Source organism: Gopherus flavomarginatus, chromosome 5 (genome assembly GCF_025201925.1).
Source record: "Gopherus flavomarginatus isolate rGopFla2 chromosome 5, rGopFla2.mat.asm, whole genome shotgun sequence".
In the NCBI taxonomy this organism is placed as follows: Eukaryota; Metazoa; Chordata; order Testudines; family Testudinidae; genus Gopherus; species Gopherus flavomarginatus.
Genome location: NC_066621.1, coordinates 149897050 through 149924277, shown reverse-complemented (window position 1 = coordinate 149924277; position 27228 = coordinate 149897050). Strand labels below are relative to the sequence as shown.

Below are 27228 nucleotides of genomic sequence, written 5' to 3'. Positions count from 1 at the left end.
GGGCCTGGCCTGCGCACAGGAGCCGCAGCCCGCGCGCTGCGCAGCGCCCGGCCCGGAAGGGCGGGAACGTCCCGCCCCCGGTTCGCGCTCCGCCACCGCCGGGCGGGGCCGCGGCGGCGCCTCAGTCAGTCCTTCCGCAGAGCAGGGAGCGGCAGTGGGGCGGGGGCGCCCCGCGGCCTGTTCTGGCTTGGGGGCTGCGGCTAGGTAGAGGCCAGGGGGAGGGGCCTGCTCTCAGTTGGGGGGCTGCGGCTAGCTGGAGGCCAGGAGGAGGGGCCTACTCCATTTGGGGCGGGGGCTGCCCTGAGTTGGGGGGCTGTGGCTGGGCAGAGGTCAGGGGGAGGGGCCTGCTCTCAGTTGGGGGGCTGCGGCTAGCTGGAGGCCAGGAGGAGGGGCCTGCTCCGTTTTGGGGCAGGGGCTGCCCTGAGTTGGGGGGCTGCGGCTGGGCAGAGGTCAGGGGGAGGGGCCTGCTCCTTTTTGGGGGTACTGTTTTATTTGGGGGGCTGGGCAGAGCCAGAGTTTAGGTCCATAGGCTTTTACTGGGGAGCAGAGGAAGAGGGTGTTCCTGTGTGGGTGGGGAGGGGACAGAGAGATTGTAGGGGGTAGGCTTCTGCTTTTGGGGGGGGCATTTTCTAGCAAAGGGGGTGGTCCCCTGGGTGGCTTGTGGGGGTGCCTGTTGCTGCTTCAGGCTGGGGAGGGACTTGTTGAGGGGGACAGGCAGGAATGTCACTGTTAAATGATGCCCTTAGCAGCTAGCAGGCCTGGGATGCCAGGCACCTCAGGTAACTGTCCAGCATGATGAACTGAAGTGCAGTGGCCCTGGCCTGTAGCTGGCTGTGATGGCCCTGAGGGGAGTGTGGCTAATCAGCTACGAACAAGGGGCCTGTGGAACCGTGCTGTTCTCCAGGTAACACTGCCTAAATCTGCGTTAATCCAAGTCTCTACTGCTTAAAATGTGTGCATGAGGGTGGCTCAGACCTGGCAAAACAAAAAAATTTAAAATCAAGCCAGGTCATTTACTCTAAATACTGTTTTATTAAAATTACCGCTCCCAGATTATGATAAACCCAATAATTTTAACCATTGTGAATCTCATTGTGTCAGGGAACCTTGACAGGGCTAGTAAATATCTCTCATTGGGCTCTGCTTCATCAGAAAATCAGGTCATGTTGGTACATGACCTAGAAGAGGCACAACCTTGTCAGAGTGTTGAACATGACTTTGCAGTCAGCATAGACAGGGACAAATAGTGTTTAATGTCCTGTGTACTGATCATGGCCCTAATAGGGATGCCCATAACCAGTGGCTCAATAGTTAATGTGATTTAGCCCAGTTTACACTGATTTCAAAGTCCTGTCTAACATTGTATTATTTATCATGACTCCTCAAGGTTATGATCTAACGCAGGGGTCAGCAACCTTTCAGAAGTGGTGTGCTGAGTCTTCATGTATTCACTTTCATTGAAGGTTCTGCGTGCCAGTAATACATTTTAACGTTTTTAGAAGGTCTCTTTCTATAAGTCTGTAATATATAACTAAACTATTGTTGTATGTAAAGTAAATAAGGTTTTTAAAATGTTTAAGAAGCTTCATTTAAAATTAAATTAAAATGCAGAGCCTCCGGACAAGTGGCCAGGACCCGAGCAGTGTGAGTGCCACTGAAAGTCAGCTCGCCTGCCGCCTTTGGCACGCATGCCATAGGTTGCCTACCCCTGATCTAACATGATATTCTAGTGAAGACAAGCTCATTGAAACAGCAAAATCATCCATTCTCCAGAGAATAACTGTAACACGTATGCACTCCCCTGCAAATCCATGGAGTAGGTCTCACTTAAGGAAGAGAGAAATGCTGAAAGGTCATTTAGGTCCTAGTTCTACAAGCTAATATGTACAGGCTGGATGGACCTTTGTGCCTTCACAGAGCCTCACTGATTTCACTAGACCTCAATGTTGGCGCATGGGTCTGCCCATGCAGGGCTGGGTCCATAGATTATAACAAAATGAAATAGTTTTTTTAAATCTCAAATGCTACTGGGAAAAGAGATAAGGATTTATTTTAAAAAATCTATTTTCCTTTGGGGAGAGAGCTGGCACTTTTTTCAGAAATGCATGGAAACTCAAATAACTGCTTAAATGGTAAGAGGCTGACTTGAACAGACAAAAGCAATGAAGTGCTAAACTGAGACTTCCGCTCCATCTTTAACCTGAAGCTTGGTAATTCAGTACATCTGCATTACATTACCCATTATTCGGTACAATAGAGTGAGAAATAGATCTTAATTTTTGTTTATGTTGGAGTCTTTGCATTATTTAAAGACTAGTATTAATTGCATAAGAGTTTACAAAGGATTAAACAACTTATGTGACTGATCAAATGCCATAGTAAAGCTTGGTAAGTATGAGGATAGGGTTAAAAAGTGAATACTGGTAACGAGATGAAATATAGTGAAAATAAAGTGATGTGATTGGATATAGTTATGTCAGTAAAATTTTGGTATTACTGCATTAGTGAAAAGATATTTGATATTTCTGGGCTGTGATTGCTTACTTATGCTTTTGTCATAATTTTATTGCATTTGCTTTATTTTTTAATAATAACTCTTACAAAAAAGTCACCAGTTGGCATTGTAAGGACATCATTATTTTCATAACAGCTTGAATGATGATATATGGAACGTTTCGACTCCCTTCCCAAAAATAAACAAATAAAACCAATCACCATACTGGGATTAAACTGCATAATGCCAATTAAATAATTTTTTATTAATATATTGTACTTCAAGTTGACAGTGTCTCTTTGTAATTTTAGGAATTAATTTTTAAAATTTCCGATTTCTGAGAGAGCAGTAAAATAACCCATACTATTTAGTATCATGGGGTAGCCGTGTTAGTCTGGATCTGTAAAAGCAGCAAAGAGTCCTGTGGCACCTTATAGACTAACAGACGTTTTGGAGCATGAGCATGCATCCGGCGAAGTGGGTATTCACCCACGAAAGCTCATGCTCCAAAACATCTCTTAGTCTATAAGGTGCCACAGAACTCTTTGCTGCCGTACTATTTAAATTCTTTTTTTTAAAAATAGGGGGGGAGTTGTTTGTTTTTTGTTCCTCTGATGTTAATAAGGGTCTTTTCATTAAGAGAGAAACCAACTACAGTGTCTGGCACACAGAAAACCATGAAGATGACTCTTTACAAAATGCTGTCAAATGGTCAAAGCAAACAACTGAAAATGTAGAAGAACATTTTTTATAACTTCTTTGAGTTTTGGTACTCTTCTATTTGTAACTGGAGAGTAGGTAAAATATTTTCAGACAGAAGTGTGATTTTTGCCCAAGTTGATTGTAACCTTCATATAGAGAGAGTTCTTTGGGCACTAAAGGGGCATTTTCCAAGAAGAATTTATTTATTTAGGACTCTTAATCATTTAGAACTGAAAGCACAGAGAGAAGAAAGTCTTCTGACTAGAAAAGCCAGTTGTGTTTTCATGGGAAGTCTCCTGCCTGTTTGAGAGTAATCTGTATGATTCTAAAGGATTGTTGTTCTCCAGAGAATGAAAGAAGGGAACTTGGACATATTGAGGATAGGGAAAAAATTGTGGGGCCTGAAGAAGGGGTAAAAGTGGAGGGATGCAATCTTATACTCAATTCAACACAATCAAGAGAGAATCCAGAACAAGACAAAAAGAAAGTAGTCACCTCCAACCTCAGATGAAGACTGCTTTACCCTAGAAATTCCTCTTCTTATATGTATTAGAGTAGTACTTAGAGGTCTCAGCCACGATTGGGGCTCTGTTGTACAAACACATAGTAAGAAACAGTCCCTGCCCTGAAAACCTTACAGTTTAAACAGACAAGCTGGACAAATGGTGAGAAAGTAAATAGAGAGAGAGAGATGAAGAGCCAGGAAATAGAACTCAGGTTTCCTGAATCCTAGTCCAGTACCCTATTCAGTACTGCTTTCTATTAAAACACATTGTTTCCCAGTTAACTGCATGGAAGAGGACAAAGAGCATCTTAGACTTCTAGTGATGTCCAGACAAAGATCCTGTCAGTTTTCTAGGGGAACTAATAAACCTGTGGCACATAGTTGTGGTGGAATACCCAAGGTCATTGTCATCAGTGACCTTAACTTCAACATAGATAATACAAAGAATGTCTTAACATCCAGTTGACTATCTTGCTTAGAAACCCTGGGTTTCAGAAAAGTCATCTCCAAAACTCATGCACTCAGCTGGATGCATGCTGGATCTGATGTTCAGCGTAAGTGAGGACATTGGAGACATCATGAACATTCCACTCTCTTGGTCTGATCACATCCATGTCCAGGCAAAGATCAGAGCATTCACTCTACAGTATCTTATAAAGATAGGTGCACCACCACAGCTGATTCACCAGTGAAAACTTTTAAATCCATGAAATTGTCAGCATGTCCTTGAAGGAAAAACCACAAGTCTAAGAGACCAGCAAGTCAGTAAAGCAATATAATCTTCTGATGATCAACACTATCAGTGCTTTGAATCCGAGCCTCTACTCCCCATGCATAGAATGAGATCACTGTGGCTTGCTGACAAACTTCAAGCAGATGAAGTGTGCTGGCAGAAGAGTGGGATATTAATGATGCAAAACTTTACACACCAAGCATTTCCTCTTCCTATATTTTCAAAAAAGCATCCAAAAATAAGAGGTAATCCCCAAGGCAGAATTTGATCCCATCCTATTCAATTATGTTTAACAAGCCCCAAGAAAAATTCAGGCTGTGAAACAGATCCATGCCCCCTACTGTTCATCATGCACATGAGACCACTTGGAGAGATGATTCTCAAACTTTTTCCTGTGGCCCATGTGTAAATCACACAGTTCTGGCTTCTCTTTTTGTTATGCTTTCTTATCCAGGCATCCAGGCTCTTCACTGCAAAGGCCTAGATGCTTGTAAAAACCACCTGAAATCAATCAGGGAAAGCCAGCATAGCTGCCTCCAGTGAGGGTTTCTGCCAAGAGAGGAACCAGAAGAGACTGGAGCTGTCTGCCAGTCAATGGGAGAGAAACCTCCAACTAAGGAACAATGACCTGAGGAACAAGGAGTCAAAGGGAGAAAGGGAGCAGAACACATGGAAGACATGTAAAATGAAGTGCAAAAAGGATGACAGTCTCTGAGTCTATCTTTTTAATTTCTGTAAAATCATGTAAATAGTCTGTTTTAAAAAATCATATAAACATATATAGTGTGTATGTATATATGTGTGTATATATATATGTAAAAAATAACTTTTGCTCCCCTGTTGCTTAAAGCAGTCCTAGAGCAACACACACGTACAAAAGAAAAAGAAGTTTGGCCCAAATAGGAATCTGTTTCAGGATGATTAGGGGATGGAGTAAACCAATGACAGCACTCTTCCTCTTTTGTCAATTGTTCTAAAAAGTCAAATCTTCAGTTGTTCCCGGTGGATATAAATTAGCCTAAAAAGAAAATGGGGATTTCCCTCCCCCTCCTAAAACAAATAAATAAACTAATACTGTTTGAGGATAAATTACCAGGTGTAGCATGAAATAGCTGGCTTGGTTTCTCTCAAATTCTCTCACTAGAAAATCAGAGAAAAAAATGCAAAGAACATTGATACAAAATAGAAATTTTAAAATATATAAAATCTTTTAATGCAATATTAAGATTATAACTTTTTAAACAGTTAATGCATATATTACCGTAAGTTGTTACAGTAGTCTTAAATTACACATACTGTACATACAATTTAGAATCCAGTTTTGCCCACATATAAATCCATACAACTCCTGTTGAAAAAAATGGACTTTTTTATTGAAAGGCCTTTGTATATTACAGTAAAGGTTGCTGGCTAACCTTAATATTAGATTAATTTAAGTAATCACCACTCTACAGCTTTTATTATGTAAGCTCTTGCCTGTGCGGTTTTGGAATTACAGAATTATGAAAGTCCACAGTGGAATAGAAATGCAAAACTACATGTATGAACTGATATTGATATTATATATTTATGTTCTTCTGTAGTCTTAAATATTATTATAACAACACTAAAGGTAGCACAAATTTTGTATTGCACAAATGCAAAACTTATTTTTCATTTTTCCTGGAAAATTATCTAGAAACTAGTCCTCAGTGAAGAAGTTCTAGCTTCTTGGAACATTTCAACTTTTAAAGTTCTGTTGCACAGGTGTTATTTATGCTGCTTTTTATTTTAAATAGTCTGCATCTTTTTATAACAGAAAAGATACATATCTTTATTCAAAAATGGGTGAATACTTTTGTTCAAACTTTTCAATGAAAATCCATTGTTGCCAAAAAATCTTCTATATTATTAGCAGTGATTTAGGCTCTAATTTGCAAGTTGCTCTGGGTGGGCAGACCCAGTCACCCACTTGTTTCATTGGGGTGTCATAGGAATCCGTGAACATAGCATAATTTGCAGGATGAGGGCCTTCAAATGTTCGGTCTGTGCTTTTATATTTGACTGAACCTCAACCCTGACTATATCCATCTTCCATAGTTCTTTATAATACTCCCTCTCGGAGCAGCAGCGGAATTTCTGCGTTTGGCTAATTAGAAAAGACAAAGTATAGCTCAGACAATAAATATCAGGAAGTGTGTGTGTTTTGTTTTGTGGGCAGAGTAAGATGAGTAATGCTAATGAATTTCTGTTTCTTTATTACAGGCGTTACCCCACTGTTGAAAAACGAGCAAAAGCCTTCAATGGAGCAAGCTATGTGACCGTACCAGAGGACAGTGTTTTTCTTAAAGCATTGCTTTTTGAACTGAAGCTGACAGATCGAGACAAGAACTTTGTGGAATATCGAGATAGCTGTTCTCGAATCAACAAGACTTCAGTGTATACGCTTCCAACAGGAGGAGACCTCTGGCCTGTCCTTGCCTTTCAGAAGAGTGGTTTGATATACGTTTGTCTTCCCCTAGTTGAGCAATCCTTGAAGCCACGCCCACCCCTTATTAGCATTAGTGGAATCTCACAAGCCTTCGCTCTCTTGTCAGGATTGCTGGTCTTTATTAACTCCAGTCAGAAGAATGAAGCTGAGATGAGTGCAAAAGTGGGCCAACTTCCAAGTTTGCTCATGCAAGCCTGTCCACTTGGCACCCCATTAGATACAGACTTGAATGGCTTATTAGATAACATTCATGTTTCTACAAACCACATGCAGAAACAACCAGTTTGGAGAATTAGCATGTACAAAGGCAAACCTCAGGTTAATGTCTGCATCACTGAAAAAGTCAAGTCCATGCAATATGACAAAAGGGATGTTGCAGATATGTGGCAGGTTTATGGAACTGTGACTTGTAAGGTGAGGATATTTCTGGTACAAGTCTGACTGACCTGTTTAGCATATGAACGCACTAGGAAAAATAAAAATTCAGTTCATTTTACCTTCGCATATGGGGCAATCGAACTAAATAGCTTTTATGCCTAAATGTATACCAGAGGATATTTATTAGATTAATGAACTAAATCAGAATAAAAATGTTGCTTTACTGTTGTTTTCTTGCATTCTTCACACATTTTTTTCACTAGCTATTTATGGGAAATAAAACCTACATTCCTCTCAAGCATCATCCAGATCCAAAGTATTTTACAATGTTCTTATTCTGTTAAATGAAATAGTAAGTGTTTGCATTTAAGGGCAGAGAATGGGAAATAATAATTACAGTGCCAAATTTACCCCAGCCATCTAATAAAGGTTTAGTAATAATCAACAAAAAACAAAATTCTTAAATGAGAATGTTACAAATGTCTTTGCATTAGCATTTTTAAAATTGCTTGGTGGGTTTCTAGTAAATGAAAGTTTAATTTTATATCTTTCTTCTATTAAAACAAAATCATGCATCCACACATGCTGTTTATACAGTAATTCCTAATGTTGCTAAATCTAAGGACATAGATTCTTTTGAAAGAAAACAGGTTTATGATTGTTTTAAATAGCTTCTGTATGTGTTTCAGGTGTTTATTTTTATTAGTAAAAATGAGGAAGCATGTTGGTTAAGTAGATTAATAATAATTTTATGAAACATGCTAATATATGTATCTTTAATAGTGAATCCAGTAGCTGTATCAAATGATTTAAAGTTCCTCTTCTTTGTCGTAAATTGTGCTAGAGAAGTGTGTGACATTATTATAACTAACCACTTTTGTAGCTGCTACTGTTTGATAAGGAGAAAAGAAATTCTGATGAAGTGCATCATGGTAATTTAATTATTAGCAGTAAGTGTCAACATGCTCATCTCATAGGGAAGCTGACCAAAGTATACTGCTCTTGAAGACACTGGGGTTTTTCCCACCAGTTGTGCGGGTGGGGATTATCTTGGTGGAGAGATTCTTGCTCTCAGTAGGGCAGGTTTCTGGGTCACTTCGCAGAGTAGATAGCCAGCCATAAAAAGGAAGTATTGGTGTAATCACGCACTGCTGAGCTGGCGCACCAAGTGACTAGACAGTGGATAGCACTGCAGGCCATCAGTGCGAGAAAGCTGACATGGTATCTCAGTGGACTTTAATAGCATGTTTGAATCTATTAAACTGATGATGTATGAATAACTGAATTAATTGGACAGACAGTTATTGAATATGTCTATCAAATTCTTAATGTATCTGTTACTGCATATGCTTGGTTCATTTGCATCTTTTGCCAAGGAGTGCGTATTAATTAAAAGACTGTTCTATAAAAGAGTCTGTGTTAATACTCCTTAGGATATCAGAAGGTTAAAAATTGGGGAAAAGACAAGGGTGTGAAAGTATATCTGTCAATCTTCACATGCAACCCATTTCAAATTCTTTAGTGGGATTGTTTATTTTTTGTTTTATTTTCAAATGTCTAGTTCTGATTTTAGAAATATTTTTGAGTAATTTCCTGACGTTTTGTGTTCCAAGTGTGATTTGGAAGGAGCTACATCAAATGTGACTGTCAGCTTGAACCTCCCTGCCAATGGCTCTCCACTCCAGGATATCCTGGTGCATCCCTGTGTGACTTCTCTTGACTCTGCAATTCTTACTTCCTGTAGTGTTGATGTCATGGATGATTCTGCATTTAGTGGGCCATACAAACTTCCTTTCACTCCTCCTTCTGACTTATTCAATTTGTGCTACTATACGTCCCAGGTAACTACATTGCCTGATGCATATAACTTACCGCTCTTTCAAGTGGGTGTGGAGGTGGGAGGAGGGAGAAAATCTATATTTTTGAAAAAATTTAAGTGAGCTTCCTCAGGGATTAGCGAACTTTACTCTGACACAGTAGAGCAAAGATAAGGTGCCAATAACTGTTCCTATCACACCACAAATCTGTGTAGCATAAGTGACCTGAGGAGCTTGGCTTGCAGGTTCATTAAAAATACATAGTTCTCAACATAAATTAATCAACTGTCAAGTTACTTACTATTATTAAAGAGCATAACTAACTTCTTGAAGGTATTGCTGAATTATTCCTAAAATTAATGTACTCTCTTCAGGTGCCTGTACCACCAATTTTGGGATTTTACCAGCTGAAGGAAGAAGAATTGCAATTAAAATTAACAGTTAATTTAAAACTTCATGAAAGTGTAAAAAATGCTTTTGAGTACTGTGAAGCTCGTATACCTTTCTTTAACAGGTAAGAGTAAAGAAATCTTAAATAATTTTCTTCACCTCCCTAATAGTCTTCTTAGAATGGGGATCTCATGGATCAACATATCAGGATTAGTTCCCCCTCAAGTTTATGCCCAAGGCTGTTGTAATTGAGACTAAGAAATCATCTAAGATGTATTCAGACTCAAATGAGATACTCAGGATATTCACCTGGATCCTGATTCGGGAGGCCTTTTTTTATCAGTGGTACCAACAGTCAGGACAGACGCTTTCTCCAACCAGATTTATGCTACTACTCTTAAAGGATAACTTAGATCACTTTTATTGACTATCCTATTTCCCTCTACCATTCTTTGTGCCAAATTCAGCCACCACCCACCGGGTGGAGTAAGTCTGGAGGTTGTTTCCAAACCAGGATCTCCCAGTTGTAGAGACTTCTAATCATAGTCAAAAATCAGCTTATCCAAATATAGTTATTTAAAATTAAAACTAGTTTTATTAAGCCCCTCTCACAATTGCTATGAGTGTATTGTCATATAATTATTGTTAAATTATAACAATGAAATTCTACAAAGTTGCTGACTGATCATTGCAGTGGTAAAATGCTGTCAGTGAAATAAAGTCACCAAAAGCTTTACTGCAGTTAATACGTTAAAACGGTAATGATCCCCCTTGGCTGTAATTTCTTTCCACAAGATAGCAGTATGTTCAGTTCAGTGTGATTTGGCTGTGTACACAAAAATAGTGGCATTCGTTTTAATGCATTTGTTGCTTTATTCAATAAAATACCTGTCAATAAATAGTTGTATGGTGTTCGTTCCAATGACATTTTACTCCCTTTTCTACAATAGGGGTCCAGTCGCTCATTTGGAGTACAAAGTTAGTTATGGCCAGCTAGATGTATCTCGAGAGAAAAGCTTATTAGTTTGGGTCATAGGTAAGCTGAATAAAATACATCAATTTTTTTCTAGTCATTTTTGTATACATTTGTTTATCTAAAATTTTACTGAGGCTATCTTTGTTTCTAGGACAAAAGTTTCCCAAATCATTAGAAATTTCTCTTACTGGAACTGTGACTTTTGGTTCTATGAGCAAAGAGCAACCAGTTGATCCAATTTGCAGTGGGAGCACTGCGTATGTAAAAGTGAGTTGTAGTCTGTATGAGAATTAGTAATCACTTTTTACTAACTAAAATTGGCTATAAAACTGCATTGATTTGCATCACACATAATCGGTATCTTCTCTGTTTTCTCTAGAATGCTCCTTCCTATCAATTTTATATCTTTGCACACCAAGGGTGACACAACTTAGATTGTCAGCATTTCTGAAGTAAGAATAAAAATATGCATCTGATCATGTTTTCTCCATATTTTTGAAGCTTTATTTTAGGATCCCAGACTACACGCTTACTGGATGTTATGCAGACCAGCATTCTGTTCAGGTCTTTTCATCAGGAAAACCAAAAATAAGTACATGTGAGTTCAAAATTATTGATTATTTAGTTGAAACAGCAAAGTGGAGTCGTGAAGTACAAATAACTGGCTGAGTTTTAAAATGAGATTATTTTTTGTTGATTTTATTAAATTTGACTTTTAAAGTTAGTGAATTTCAGTGTAAAAGTCACTAAAGCAAAAAGTGTGTATCAACTCTTTTTTTTTTTTAAAGTACCTTTTTAATCAAATGATGTGACTGAGCCTGACAAGAATGTAAAAATTTAGTGACATGGTAACTAGAAATATCATACCTGCTCTTACAGTAAATAGTGCAGTCTTTTTGACAAGATACGCCATTATGAACTACACTTGGAAAACTGAATTATGAACGCCATGTAAAACAGCTACTATATTCTAGCTCCAACCTAAATTATGTCTGTTTTAAAACTGGTACCTGATTTAAAAAAAAAAAAAAAAAGGGTTATAGAAGGAACAATATGCACGTGGCATAAGTGGATAATCTCTGTATTTTAAATACTCATATGGCCCCCATTACCAAAGTATCTGAGTGCCTCAGTCTTTAATATTCTTTAATATATTTATCCTCACTACACACTAGTGATGTAGGAAAGCGCTGTCATTCCCAATTAACAGTGGGCCATTCTTTCTCCAGTGTGTTTGAACACTTAAGATTCTTGAGTGTTCACCCAAAAAGTCCCACTGTTGGGCAAATATTAGACTCTCATTATATGTGAGCAGGCAGTGGTAGCTAATAAAGTCACTGTTCTATTTGCTGCTGCTTTATTTTGTAACTTCTTCCAAGTACCTCAGCAGAAGCCCAGAAATTCCTCATGAGAACTCTAGTGATGCCAAACCATTCATCCCAGCAGTTAATTGTCATACCATATATATTTATGTTGAATACACAGTTTATATTCATTGAACAAAATCCAAAGCATGCGCCTGAATTTGAGTTAACCTCTGTTTGAATTACAAGCTTGTGACCAATGTATTAGTAGAGGTAATTGAAGCTGAGACTTTAAATATCTCCTCTTCAGAAACAATTTTCAAATAATAATTTAAATATTACAATGTGTAATGGTCTCTTTACTTTTTCTGTCAATTAGTGAGAATGGATCAATATTTTCTTAAACTGAATAAAGTAATATCTTAATGCAAGACACCATTTAATGTTTATTTTGTCTATCTTTTTTAGCCCGGGAATTGATTTCCTCAGATTATTACATCTGGAATTCCAAAGCCCCAGCACCTGTAGTGTACAGGACATTATTTTTCTAATTTCCCTGTGAAGAATTTTTGTATTTGAACAAAAAAGACTGCTGTCAAACGTGATGTTAATATATTGTAAAGTGGGGGGAGAGCAGTATTTTTAACGAATATGTTTGTATTTAAGTTCCTGTTTGGGGGGAAAACATATCAGTTTATTTCAATTAAATTAAAATTTATCTTGTTCGATGTAAAATTTTTAGTCCTAGATACTATTTGAAAGAATACACTTCAAAATCTGATTCCACTCCTCCATCGCTACCCCACACATATCTTCCTGCTATTATTAACTTTTAAAAAATAAAGATCCAATGCTGCAAGCTGGTATGGATAAGCCCTGTTCGTGTGCAGAATGCCACTGACTTCAGTGTGTTTCTGCGTAGGCACCAGCATCCATTAACACACACAAACTTACAGGCCCACATAAAGTGCCTGATCTTACTCCTATAATGAAGTCAGTTGGAGTCAGATTGGCCCCTAAGTTAATAGGGCAGTCCAATAGCAATGAATCCTTCTTATCTTTGTCTTCATACAGCTGCTCTTCCCAATTGGTTTTGTGTGTGGTTCTATATGAAGTACATATGAACACCTTAGCTCATTTATATTTTACTAATGGCAAATGAATTGTATCGTGCTTTTAAAGTTGTGAACAATAACTACATAATTACATTAATTGCCAGATTATTGCTATCTACCTTTAGATAGCATTGTTATAGGAGACAGTAGCAACAATGATACAGAGATGCAAATACAGTTTAAAAAATAAATGACAGAATATTAACCAAAAATAGTTAACAAAATTATCCAAGTTTAACATGCTGAGAAGTATCACTAACCCATTTTCGTTGGAAAACTGGGCTTAAAGGAAAGGGAGTGTGAGTTTACAGAGGCAAACTACCAATTTTGAGAAGAAAATTGGTATCTGCAGGAACACAGGAAATGGACTTTAAGAGAGATATCAGGAAATGAGCAAATTGTGAAAGGCTGGTGGAAAAAAATGGGAACCTGGAGAGCAACACAAAAGAAGAGAAGAATGTTGCCTCTAATAACTGAGCACTGTGGCTGCTGCTACAGCACCTCTTGTTTAACTGTACGCTGTGTGATAAATAAGATTAGTGATTATATAAGGATGAAAGTTTTAAGCTATAATTTAAATATGCTTATATTGAGATAGTAATCTAGTTGGTTAAACGTTCTAAAGAGTAGATTAATTTATGTGAACAATGCAGCTCAGCTGAAACTGCTATGCAAACTTCTAAGGGACACCTACAGTATGGTGGAATTAAAATGACCCATTTTACAAAGATGCTGCATTCATTTTTACTACTGGACAAGAGTGCATTCATAAATTTCCTAGAGTTTTGACCCCACCCCTGCCCCCTAAAGACACTGTCATACATACAGACCAACACTGTGCTGAGATTAGGCTAGAGAATTTTTTTTTTTTTTTAAGTTAGGGCATGGTGTGCCCCCCGCCTCCCTATGTACAGGAAAGCTACAGAAGGGCCATGAATCTGAATTTCTACTTTTGGGGATTGCTTTGCCCCATCCCAGTAGAGGGAAAGGGGATTTGTTCACCCTTCAAAGCAGGCATTGCCTTTGTAATTCGCAGGTGTCCAAGAATCTCCAGGACAATCCTGTGTATCTTGGAGCATCAACAGGGGCTGAGGAATTCATTGTGTGATAGGAGGAGCTCCCTTGTCCATGAAAGCAGGGCTGCTTCACAAGCTATGCTCGTTTTGGTTTGCCTCCTGTCCATGCTTCCAAATCTTCCTTAGTGAGGAGGACTTCAGTATGCAAGAAGGGAAAGTGATTGGCAGGATTAATTTACATGCAGATGTCAGTGAAGGTTTGGAGAGGGATGCTGGTGCAGGTGGTCTCTCTCCTCAGGCCATGGCCAGCCTCTCTCACCTCACTGGAAACCATGGACATCCCATGGCAGAAAAATCCTGCATAGTCAGATGACGAAGGAAATACTACTACTTCTCAGTCCCCTTCTGACAAAATGTGGCTCGTTGGCCTTCAGTGGGATGTTTTGAGAGCATGATTTGGCCCATATGTTGGAAAGCAGCTATGAACTAGTCAGTCTGAAAGACAAATGGAGGTAGACCAAGCATGTCTGAGCTAAACAGCTTTGTTTAATAGCCACAAGACCCCTCTCTGGTGTGGTGATTGTGAGATAGCCACAGCATGAACAATGGGAAACAGTGTTGTTGGTTTTTTACTGCTAATTATAACCACCACAATCCCCCATGATATCTAATGGAAATGCTGTCTGAAAATGTCATGCCTACAGCTGAGATTACTATACAGGAGAAGTCAGAGAAAAAATTCTCTGTTTTCTCAATTTGTTTACTTTGTGTTTTTCATGGTATGTTGTGTCTAGCCAGGTTCGCTGTCTCCCTATCAGTTTTCCTCATTTGTGTGGGTCTTTCACACACACTAACTGCGAGAAGAACTTTTTTATATATCAGGAAAATATGATTGTGAACCCACAAAATTTTTAGGGGGACTCCAGGGTAGGTGTTCCTTCAACTACTACTAGCTTGTTCTGATGTTAATTAGACATCAAATTGATATCCCTTTAGTTGCTTAATAATGTACCAAACCTCTTTTTCAAGATAAGGTCATCCATTTAATAATTACTTCAAATAATTATTCAATATTTTCTCTACCAAAGGGCAGTTTTAAGAATATTTTTTTATACACAGTGCTCTTTCTCAGAGGAAGGGCCCTGACTCTTGTAATTCCATATTTGCACCTCTCACAGATACAGCTGCTAAAGCTAGACATTTTAAAATCAGCACATCCAGATAATTTACATCCAAGAGTTTAAAAGAATTGGCCAAGGAGCTTTCAGACTATTAATGTTTATTTTCAATAAGTCTTAGAACACAGGGTACGTTCCAAAGGAGAGGAAGAAAGCTAATGTTGTGCTGATATTTTTAAAAAAGCAAATGAGACAACGTGGGTAATTATAGGCCTGTCAGCCTGACATCCATGTGCGGCAAAATAATGGAATTTACTTAATCTGTTTTGATTACATACCTTTATTAAACAAGCTTAATAGTGTTTTGTAATAAACTTTGTACTGCACATTTTGATGAAGAAACTAGACCAATAGTAAGTCAAAATGGCACACGTTAAATGAACTAAAAACTGGCTAACTGGTAGGTCTCAATGTAATTGTAAATGGGTACTTCTCTATTGGGTGTGTTCCTAGTGATGTTCTGCTGCGATCAGTTCTTGGTCCAACGTTTAATGTTTTTATCAATGACCTGGAAGAAAACACAAAATCACGGGTACAGTTTGCAGATAACACCTAATTTGCATAAGTGTTAAATAATGAAGAGGACAAGTCACTGATACAGAACGACCTAGATGGCTTAGTAAGCAGGGCACAAGCTAACAATATGTTTTAATGTGGCCAAATGTAAAGTCATATATCTAGGAACAGAGAATCTAGGCCATACTTATAGGATGGAGGACTCTATCCTGGGAAGCAGTGACTTAAGGAAAGCAGTAGGACTTTGAAAATGCTAATCTCCCACCGGGGAGCCTTCCTGAGGATGTTACAAACAGCCTCTGTCTCAAGGGTGCTATGGCCCTACAGAGGCATGTGACCAAGTCACCTGGTAGTGGACTCCATCATAATACTAGTGTTTTTCCACTGACCAGGCGTGGGAATCAAACCAGATGACAAAGGGTTCCCACCATATGCTAAAACTATTTAAGGCAAGGGAGTGACATGGTCATGAGTCATTCTTCACTGACTCCCCACCCAAGATCACTGCTGTAAACACATAAGAAAAGAGACTGAACTGGGGGAGAAGGGCTGAACCCAGGTTAGAGTTTCCTAGCCTGTGAAAGGAGTACCTGGAGTTTTAAGCTGCAAGAGTTACTTGCCCTCCAGAATGTCTGCAACCTGCCTAAAACCACATTTAGGATGACAATTTGCTACTTATGTCCAATTTCTTTAGGATATTAAGCTTAGATTGCATTTTGTTTTATTTGCTAGGTAATCTGCTTTGGTTTGTTTGCTATCCCTTATAATTACTTGAAATCTATCTTTTGTAGTTAATAAACTTGTTTTTGTTTTGTCTAAAACCAGTGTGTGGAAATCATAACTGGAGGGGCAGAAAGCTGTGTATATTCCTCTGCACATTGAGGGAGAGGGCGAATCTCATGAGATCACACTGTAGAATTCTCTGTGCAGCGCAAGATGATACAATGTTGGGTTTAGAGCCCAGCGGTGGGGGCGTGCACTTGAGTAACTGGGCAGTTCCTTAGCTGAGCCTTCCCATGCAGAGCTGATCTTAGCATGTGTGTGTGTAGCTGCAGCTGGATGTGTCCCTACCTGTATGTGTGCTGGTAAAGTGTAGTCTGAAGCCTGGGAAAGGGCTTGGCTGGCTTGCCTCAGCAGTACAGTGTAAAAGGAGCCCAGGCTGGTGGGTCAGGTGGGCTCAATGGTACCTCAGTCCCAAGTGGCACCCCAGAGGTAACCCGTCACAGCAGTAACTCCAGACCTCAGCGGAAGAGATGCAGCATTTGCTCTTACGGTCGATAACTGCCACAGAAGGGCTGCATTGCAGCTGCATAGCTTGTGTATGGGTTAGCTCCCGTGGCACCAGCTCTTAATTTGCCACACAGTGTGCAGGGAGAGGAGGATGGCACAATTGAACTCAATCTTGCTCCATAGAAGTCAATGGCAAAACTTCAGTTGACTCCAAGAGCAAGTACGGGCTCTTTGTAAACCACTAAGGTACACACTGAGCAGATTTTCTGCAGTTCTCTAGCATTATTTCCATGAAACCACAAATCTGTTTCTGCTCTAAGATCCACTGATTGAAATATCAGGAACAAGACTGTGACTTCAGATGGGAAAGTGGGAACTGAAGAAATAGATCCTGTTCTCATGTAAATAACTTTATTAATCAATAAACTAAGGGGGCAGAGAGAGATTTCCTCCTGCCCTCACCCCCTTAAACTGAATGCTCTAAGGTTTTTCCAGTGAAGGATAGCCTTCCACATGGAATGAGGCATAGCTTGGCATGGTAGATCTTTTTGCAATGACAATGAACAGGTTTTGACAACAAGGGACCATTGGGCCCTGATTCAGCAAGGTACTTAAGCATGTGCTGGACTTCAAGCATGTGACTAGTCTCATGGATTTCAGTTGAAATCAATGGGATTCCTCGTGTCCAGCTGAAGTCAATGCTTAAAGCTGGGTATTGCATAAGTACCTTGTTGAATCTGGGCCTTGGTCATTGAAATCTCCCTGTTGCCTCCACCCACTGTCATTCTTAGTCACCACGTTTCCCTTCATGATTTCCTAATTCTTGCTGCACATTCACCTGGGTGCCGAACAGCCGTCTTCATCCCCAGTTGATATTTATTCCTCCCCTTGATCAACTGCTAGGCAGAGCCAACAAACAATGCTCCTTGGACTTTTCTCTTGGGAAGAGACCTTGAGGGAAACCATTACCCTCAAGCCATTTCTAGCCCCCACTGGTGGAGAAAGACTTCCTCGGAGGTCATTCTTGAACTAGCATCTCTTGTGTGATAGCGCTGTCAGCAGAGTCATCTGACTGGCTAGGCTAAAGTTTCTCTACCAGCTGAACAATTTTATAGGCAAGTACCAAGGTCAGCTATTGATCTTAGAGGTGGTTTGTATTTCACTGATGCAGATCAAGGGCAGTAAGTAAAAACCATCTTTTTCATACTGAGGCCTTTCCCTATGCCTTAATAGAGCATTCTAGAAAGCTGGGTGAAATCTAGACAATTTTTGTTAATCTTCAGGGTATCTGTAGCCATCCATAACAGTAGAGAACTAAAACCAATGCCCGTTCTCATCCCATTGAGATCAGCTGGTCTCACTGTGTGATGCTTTTTGATTTTGTCTAGAAACCTCTCTCTTCGAGATAATTTTTTTGAAGACAAAGTCTGTTTCCCATTTGGTAGGTGACCTGTTTAATGTTTTCCCTGTGTCTGGGAACTCCTTAGTGTAATTAGTGACCTTTGAACTCCACAACTAATCCTGAGCTATTTTGTATTCCTTACTCATCTTTAAGGCTGGACCTTTCTTTTCTTTTGAGTCCGCTGCCACAGTTAAAGAAGAAACAGCTGCATTTCAAAGGGATTCAGATTCCAGAAGCTTAATCGTGATTGACATGTTCTTATTCTAAGCTATAAGAAACTCCAAGAGTCCTTTCTTGGGTTAAAACTTCAATCATTTTCTAAAAAATTATCTCAATATGGATTTTATTCATTTTCTTTGATAACCATTCTTTGCCATATTTTTTAACTTGAAAGATGCTTTGAGTTTGCAATGAATATGAACTGCTTCTGCTGAAAACCTGAATGGTGTCAAACGTATTCTCAGTGCAAAAGCGGCTAAATTCCATTGAGTGTCAAAATCTGATTATGAAATCTGACGTCTGCCATATATCCAAATTTCCTGCCATGTATCCAAAAGGTGAGAGAGGTGGAAGGCACCTGAAAATGAGCACAGGGAGAGGTTTTCCTTGAGACTGATGGTGAAAGCAGTCACAAAAATTGCACTATTTTTCATATTTTTTCCAAAGTTTTCATAGCGCAGACTCAAAATGCCACAGCAGTCTAAAACCAGTTTAGTCTCCTCATCTTCTGTTCCACCACAGTTGAGTTCTCTGAAGAAAAAAAAAAAAGACAATTTCCTGGCTTTAAAAATCTTTGTATGATTACACATTGAAAGGCTGTAGGTGTCTGAAACTCTTATGATAATACTTTCTGGAAAGTGCTAAAAGCCTATTGTTTTCATTTATTTAACCCTATCCATCCTGCTTCTATTTGTATGAATTCATTAACTCAGCCACACAAGCTTTAAAATAAAAATCTGAAATTGTATATGTAACCCAACTGGTTTTGTAGCTATCCTCCAAAATAAGTCATTAAAAGTAAACGCATTTGAAATTATCAGAAAGGACCCTTGGAGGGTGGCAGGTACAGAATAGTAGTTTCTAAGATAAAGGTCAAATAAAAAAAAGGATGTTAATAAACAGCCCTCAGGTTTAAGGGACTTTTTTTAAGGATTACATCTTAAATTCCAACAAATCAGATTTAGGAGCTACTGAAAGTGAAATTGATCCATCCCTCATCCAAACTTTGCAATACTTTCCTGTTCTGACATCATTTAGATAGTTAGCTGTATTATCAGATTAGGAGCCATTGTACAGGGCTGCTGAAAGGAAAAGGAGGCAAAAAGCTAAACACTGGATGAATTCTGAACCTTTTAACCTGGCTGAAGTACGTTGGTCCCCGTTATGCAAATATCTTCAATCCTCTGCTAAGTTCAGTGGAAATAATTTTCTTGAATGACAGGTTTATTCAGCAAGGATTCAGTTGGTGATTAATCCCCCTTTGATCTAGGGTATTTCACTTAACTACCAGTTACCTCGTTCTGACAAAGTGCAACTGAGATTAGGGAGATCACTAGAACGCTACCAGGGTGTGCGTTTATTCTCCATAACCTTTTCAAGCAAGGGCCAAGAATGCAATCTCTTTTCTGCATTTGAAGTCCTCTCTTCTAAGTTAGAAAGTCAACTGAATACCAAATAAAGTTTGTTTCTTACATAATAAGACAAATAGCTCCTCTTGCTTTGGACAATAATGATTTTAGGAAATCTAGGCCTTTTCTTCCCCAAAACAAGATGGTTGAACTAACTGTATTTTTTGCTACATGTGCTATCTGCATCACGTATCTCAAGGGAAGGGCCTTGTCTTATAATGGGAGAAGTGCTTCTGTTCTGCAAAGCTGGTCCTCCAGTTTCCATTTGATTACCGAGCAGCATGTGGGGTGTGTGAAGGATCCACGGTTTTGAAAAAGATATTGCAACACAGAATTCTCTATCTTAATCTATTAAGCTTTTCCCCCTTAGAAGTCCGGTGTGGTGTTAACCTCTTGTCTTAGGCTGGAAAATCCCTGCTGTATCTACATGGCTATTGTCAGATTCAATACATGCATAGTTCTATATTTTATACCATAAAATATTTTTAAAGGAACATATATTGTGACTGATTAGAAAAAAAAAGTTCATTAAAATCACGTATTTCAAACCTAGAGATGGTGGTGGTCTCTCATCTGAATCTATATTCCCCCCCACCCTTGCTTACGCATTCTCTAACATCCTTCTCTCTGTCTTCTCTTCTGACTTATTAAATAACTTTGTACTAATGTAATCTGCAGACTATGAGATGTGGATGGTAGTATAAGAATAAGGCCTTGATTCTGTAGCTGCGTCTCCCACTGTGGGTTCTCGGTGCAGGCCAGAGGCCTCACGCTGAATCTATTTTTAGTGAAAAGGAAGGCAATATTGTTTATGCCATTTCAGGTAAAGTGGCTGGCAGCATTTTCACTCTACAAGCTCTCATTTTAAGGCTTTACTATTTGCACATAAATGAATGTTAATCATATAGGTTAGCTCAAGAGAACATTTGTTTTATTCCTGATTTAGGCTCTGATCCTGCACCTGCTTAACTTCCTGCCTTGCAAGCCATTCCCATTGAGGTCAATAAATTAAGTTAACCCTGGCCCAGGTCATCAAAGGTTGATTTTTATGGAAGTTAGGAACCTGAATACCTTCAAGGGCCTGGGCTGATGCGCTTAAGTCTTTGCAGAATCAGGGCATTAGAAGCTATGTGTGGCTACTTTTAAGTTCATGGCTGAACTTTTAAAAAGTTCTTAAAATGCATTTTTTGGCTAGTATTCTATTACTTGAAAAAGCCTGAATTTGTATATAGCGTGAGTGTTTTAGGGCACCAGTGAATAAACTTGACTTGGATATTCCATTCCGATTCAGTCCCCCTCCTCATTTCAGGGAAAATTTCATACAGATTTCAGAAAGTAGACTTACTGCATATGCCTCACAGCTGAATCAACACAATGGTTCCTGGAAGGCTCCATCACAGTCTATCAGGTCAATAATACACACACTAAGAAGGATTTACACTCTAGACAGTAACAGCTTCTTAAGAGCCATTACAGTGTAGTGGGTTTTAAAAAGAAATCCCTTTTTAAGAAATGCCAAAATCTGGAGTTACATGAGAGTTTGTAAAGGTGCTGTTAGGGTCGATGGTAAATAAAATGTTACATGCATTCACTATTCAGTTAAAAACGCATGTACGTATCAAAGTATTCTATGTATTTACTGTAATGATCATATCGATTTCATAGCATTCTTGGGAGAGAAGAGAAATTAAACCTAGAAAATAATCCAATAAGAATTTAACCTGCATAATAATTGTGGGACAACAGGGGTGAGGTAATATATTTTACTGGACAAACTTCTGTTGGAGAAAGAGACAAGCTTTCGAACTCCACAGAGCTCTTCCTCAGCTCCGAGAAAGGAACTCAGAGTGACTTAATAATTTTGACATACTTAAAGAAACAAAAACAAAAAACCAAGCCATAAAACCCACACTGACCTTTCTACAGTCTAGCTGATGTTCAATAATTAGTTTCTAAATTAAGATAATTAATTACTAAATCAAACAGTTTAGGAAAATTCATTTTATCTACATGAATAATACAAACGGTACCACTCCAAGATGAGCAGGAAGCAAGGGGCAGTGGCTTCATTAGTTTGTACTGTATGTGTAATCAAGAAGCAAAAAATCTGTTATTGAACAGCTGCATTGCGTTTAAGGTATTTGCATGTCAGTTCCCTACCAACAGAAATACATCCAAACAAATAATAATAAACTTCCAGGAAATACGAGGTTAAGGATAATACTTCATCCTTATTAAGTTAAAAGTTTTTATCCCAATTAATGTTGTTAAAATATTATTTAATTTCTTAAGAAATAAATAGTTCATGACATTAGAATATACCTTAACAAAAATTAGTGTGACCCTGTGTTCTCTGTGTTGATCAGCTAGTAACACCTCCAGATTATACAGGTTGTAAAGCATCATCCTTCACACAGGCCACTGTTTTAACTTTGTAGGATATGGCGGGTCAACACATTATTTGTAAAAGAGGTAGGAGTTACTTAGAAAAGTGGAAAACTTTAGCGTCTTCAGGAATTTTAGTTAGGAGTATGGCTTTCATGGAAAAGTATACTCTTTAAAGGCCTTTCCTGCCCCCTGGCGGTGGTGAAAAAAACTACTCATAAAAAAAAAAAAGTCCACTGCAGAAGTGATGAGAACGATGGAATATTTATTCTTGATGTATATTGCTGTTGTTCCTAAGCACCTGAGTCATGGATCAGGATACTACTGTCCTAGACTCCATGCAAACACAGAACATTTTGTTTTCATGGCAAGTTTATGGTGTCTTTCTGATAACCGAAATGGGCCAAAGTATTCTGCCAGGCCAGGGTCTGCTGTTCAGTTCCCCATCCTTCGTTCATTCATGTATTTATTGCTCTTTCATTTGAAAGGTGCTTGCCTGCAGTATTACAGGCACAGCTTGCTTATCTTTAGAGATAGCTGAGGCTGCAGAAATGCCTCACATCGCCAAGGTTCTGAGCCTGCAGACACTTGTGCATGTACTTAGTTTTGCACCTGCCAGGAGCCACAATGGCTGATGCACACAATTCAGCAAATGTGCGGAGTTCTTGTCAGAGTTTTTTCCAAATCCACTGCCCTCCTCAGCCAAAGGGTGGTGATGCCTTAAGGACTTGGGGACAGTTAAGGCTGGGGTAATTATGGGACTAATTGAGCCTAGGTGAACGGGATTTGTTGAAATCAATGGAAATTAGAGAGCTTGGTGTCTTTGAAATCCCACTAGGCACCTATCTGCATCTTGAGACACCTAAATAACTTTAAAAAGCTGACCATAAGTGATTTAGGAGCATATATTCATTTGATTTTCAATGGGATTTGGGCTCCTAAATAGTTTAAGTGATTTTGCAGATCTTTTGTAGAATTGTTAATTAAATACTGTAGGGCCAAATTCTCCTCTTGTTTACACCTGTTGCAACATGCTGAGAGTTAGAGGGGTTTAGATATTTAATTTGAAGATGATGAGGCTCTAAATGTAGGGGAATAAGTAATGGGCTTAATTTGCAACAGGGGAGATTAAAGTTGGAAATTAGGGAAAATTTTCTATAAGGGTAGTTAAGATCTGGAATAGGCTTCCAAGATCAGCTGTGGATTCTGCGTCAGTGGAGGTTTTGAAGAAGAGTTGGGCAAACACCTGTCCAGGATGGTCTAGGTTTACATGGTCCTGCCTCAGTTTAGGGGCTAAATGATTTATGGAGGTCCCTTCCAGCCCCACAGTTCTATGATTAGGCTCAGCAGAAATTTTTCATATACTTTCAATGGATAATATCAAAGGATATTTTAAAGCATTGTTTTCTACATCTATCTATCTGAATTTTCACAGTTCTGCAAAATTATGGATTTTAAAAGTTTTGTTGTTTTTTTACAATTTTACTGATTTAAATTTACACAGGTGTGGGAAATTATGAGAGAATCAGACAATAGGCAGGGTCAGGTAGAAATTTTTTAATGACCGTAGATGCTGAGATTCAAAAAGTTGAAGCTTGATCACTGTTAAAACACAAATTGTCAACATCACACATTAAAATTTACAAAATAAAGATCCTTAAATCAACCTCTAAGAAGTTCTCAACCAAGATTTTTCTATTTCTTTGCCTATCTGTACATTTTGATGATTATTATTGGTAGAAATGTTTCATCGATTTGTGTGTGCATGGTGAAATTGACGTTTACCGACATTTACCAACAACAATCTAATCCTTCCAAGCCTATTTATGATGTAGGCAAGGGCAGAATTTGGCTGGTTTAATATAATTACTTGTAGTTCTGTGGAAGCAGGATGGACTCCAAGATGAGTTGGCAGAGTTGGCAATTGGAAAAAAAAATCTTTGCATTAGTAAACTGGGCAAATTTGATCTAGAATCAAAGAGAGAGAATCAACATGGAATGACATCTGGCCATTTTTACAGAATCACTTCATTATTTAAAGTGCAATTCTACTAAAAATCTAGTCTATTACATTTCCCTTTTTCATTATGTTTTGTCCAGTCACTAGTGCTCTGGTATAATTGATATTACATAGCATGCAAAACATAAAACACTGTTTTATTGTATGATCTATTGGAAGAGGAAGGGAGGAACAAGCAACGTAAGCTATAGTGTAGAAATGTCTCTAAAACAGTCATTTCCACATTTCTTCACCTTCTCAACAGGTGCAGCGTATCTATTTCTGCAGCAGAGCTGAGCAGGTTTTATATGTGAAACCGTAGAACTGCACACAGGCTACTGGTGGCACTGCTGATTCAATTAACTTACTCAGTGGAACTGCCAGAGAAACTAAATATGACTAGAACAAGAGAAATGACTGGACCAAATTAATAGAACTAGATCCTTTTACCGGCTCTATAGCAATCCTGATCACAAACCTTGAAAAGCAAATTGGAACAAGCAAATTGCTGTTGAAAAATTCTTTCAGCACTATGCTGTTGCTACTCAGCTAGTCATTGCTGGGAGTCAGAGGTTGAAAAATCCAGGTTTGGCATTAACAATAGAGGCATTATAATGACTAACATTTAAATTCTATTTATTGAAGTGTTGGAAATTTATTAGCTGCATCTTCAGATTCACAGAAGGGGCTGCCTTGTTGTGCAGAACTGCTAACAGAAATGAGCACTTTATTTTGAAAAAAACACCCAACAACCCAAAAGCATTCTAATTTTGCTCATATTCCCCGCAGCTAACCAAGTGAAAGCAAACTCAGGTCTGAAGATTACACGTTAGAGAGAGCTTGCCCCAGAAATTATTCTTTTCAGGAGTGCGTATTGGGAGGGAAGGAGATTTTTCCAGACAATAAATCAAGTTATTTTGAAAATAAGATAATTTTACACAAGACTTCACACATGTTTCATGCGATTGTCCTGCTGATCTTCAGCACGCATAGCAAACAATCTGTTCAAAGAGAAAAATTAAAGCCTTACAGAAATGCAAACGAGTGTGTGTTGTTTAAGTGGATGTGTAATTGAATATAGTGATCAAATATGCGTGGGAAAACATTCATAGTTAGCCTGTAGAAAGAATAATTGCATGTTATACTGCAATTTACACTGACCTCTTTTTCTGTAAAAGAGCAGTGGAGGGTTGGATTGTGTGGCAGACAAGAGCTAGCATCTCATTTATATGTTCTTCCACCAAATTCATCTCCTAGCTGTTATTTTATATTGCAATAACATGGTTAGCTTGTAGAATAAAAAAAAAGAGATTAAAAACTAGACAAAGAGAATCATATTAAGTGCCCAAACCAATGGCCATTAATAATAATTCTAAAGACTATTAATTAGGTTGTTTGTAATAAAAGTTCTGAATCCTGCATTGGTACTTATGGCTCTAGAGTAACAATATCTGTTCCTCCTGTCCCATTCTCTCCATGATCTTGCAATGAGAAGCCTCAGCTCTGGCCAAAAGAAAATTACATTCGGGCCAGTTCTCCAAATGATATTGATGAGCACATTTCTGCTGATGTCAAGTGGAGCTAGGACAATTTGCACTAGCTCAAGATCTGGCTCACTGGCGTTTCAGAAGCCCCGTGTCTTGATGCATTAGAGCTTGCCCATCCTATGAGATGATGTGATGTGGTTGGTTCTTCATTAGTTGAACCACTTGTCTCTTAAGGGTTAATGTCTCTTTTACCTGTAAAGGGTTAACAAACAGGGACCCAACCACCTGACCAGAGGACCAATCAGGAAACAAGATACTTTCAAATCTGGGTGGAGGGAAGCCTTTGTTTGTGGGTTTTGGGTTTGTGTGTTGTTCTCTCTGGGTCCTGGACGGGACTAGAGGTGCAACCAGGTTTCTGCCAATCTCCCTGCTACAGTCTCTTATCTATTCAGAATAGTGAGTAAGTAAAAAGGCGGTTATAGTCTTTTAACTTGTTTTTCTTTATTTGCAGATGTGTACTTGCTGGAAGTAGCTTAAATTGTGTTTCTGCAGAAGAAAGCTTCTTTCTATTGTCTATAAGCTATAAAAACCCTGTATATTTACCATCTTGAATACAGAGATAATTTTTATGTTTTTCCTTCTTTATTAAAGTTTTCGTCTTTTTTTTTTTAAATCTAATTGATTTTTTGGTTATCTTTTGTAAGACTCCAGGGAAGGGAGTCTGCACTCACCAGGGAATTGGTGGGAGAAAGGAAAGGGAGGAGGGAAGAAAAACCTGCTCTCTGCGTTTATCTCTGTATCTCTCTCCGGGGAAGAAGGGAGGGGGAAGGTAACATTCCTCTCGGGTGGTGATTCAAGGAGTTGAATCACGGTGGTCTCCTAGTGTACCCAGGGCGGGAAAGAGCTGGGAAGAAGAAAGGAGGCGGGAGGGAAATGGTTTATTCTCCTTTGTTGTGAGACTCAAGGAATCTGGGTCTTGGGGGTCCCCAGGGAAGGGTTTGGGGGGACCAGAGGGTATCAGGCCCTGAAATTCCTGATTGGTGGCAGCGCTACAGAATCTAAGCTGGTAATTAATCTTAGAGGACTTTAGGCTAGTACCCATATCCTGGATGCTAAGGTCCAAAGTCAGGAATTATACTATGACAGATGCGTTAGAGCTTGCCCATCCTATGAGATGATGTGATGTGCTTGGTTCTTCATTAGCTGAACCACTTGTCTCTAGTGTGTTTTGCAACAATAGATCAGAGAAATTTGCTCCTTTTTCTGGCCTTCCTAGAGTGCTCCATCTTCTCCGTTCGTGTCTATTAGATGGCAAGCCCTCTGAGGGCAAGATTGTCTTTGTTTTGCATGTTGTACAGCACTGGGTACATTGTGGGCACTTAACCAGCCATAGCAAACACATACATTTCATATATATATATATATATATACACATACATAGAGAGAGAGAGAGAGAGAGGCAATTTTAATTCTGGCAGTGTCTATATGGATTACCTGGAACAC

The 27228-nt window shown here is 38.9% G+C and overlaps 1 protein-coding gene across 7 annotated transcripts; it reads left to right on the top strand.

The window, feature by feature from the left end:
- Positions 1-255: 255 nt before the first annotated feature.
- On the top strand, positions 256-26403 carry AP5M1 (adaptor related protein complex 5 subunit mu 1). Of its 7 annotated transcripts, none has more exons than XM_050952648.1 (9): positions 258-329; positions 450-904; positions 6679-7318; positions 8896-9123; positions 9474-9613; positions 10440-10525; positions 10617-10732; positions 10845-10917; positions 26237-26403. In XM_050952648.1, exons 2-8 carry the CDS (start codon positions 837-839, stop codon positions 10887-10889), a joined length of 1323 nt encoding a protein of 440 aa, XP_050808605.1. In that variant the 5' UTR covers positions 258-329; positions 450-836; the 3' UTR covers positions 10890-10917; positions 26237-26403. The 7 variants fall into 7 exon arrangements, with proteins under 7 accessions (XP_050808609.1, XP_050808605.1, XP_050808606.1 ...); XM_050952649.1 differs by lacking the exon at positions 26237-26403 and adding an exon at positions 12238-12333; XM_050952647.1 differs by lacking the exon at positions 10845-10917 and adding an exon at positions 10967-11063 and having other exon boundaries at positions 260-329.
- Positions 26404-27228: the final 825 nt, after the last annotated feature.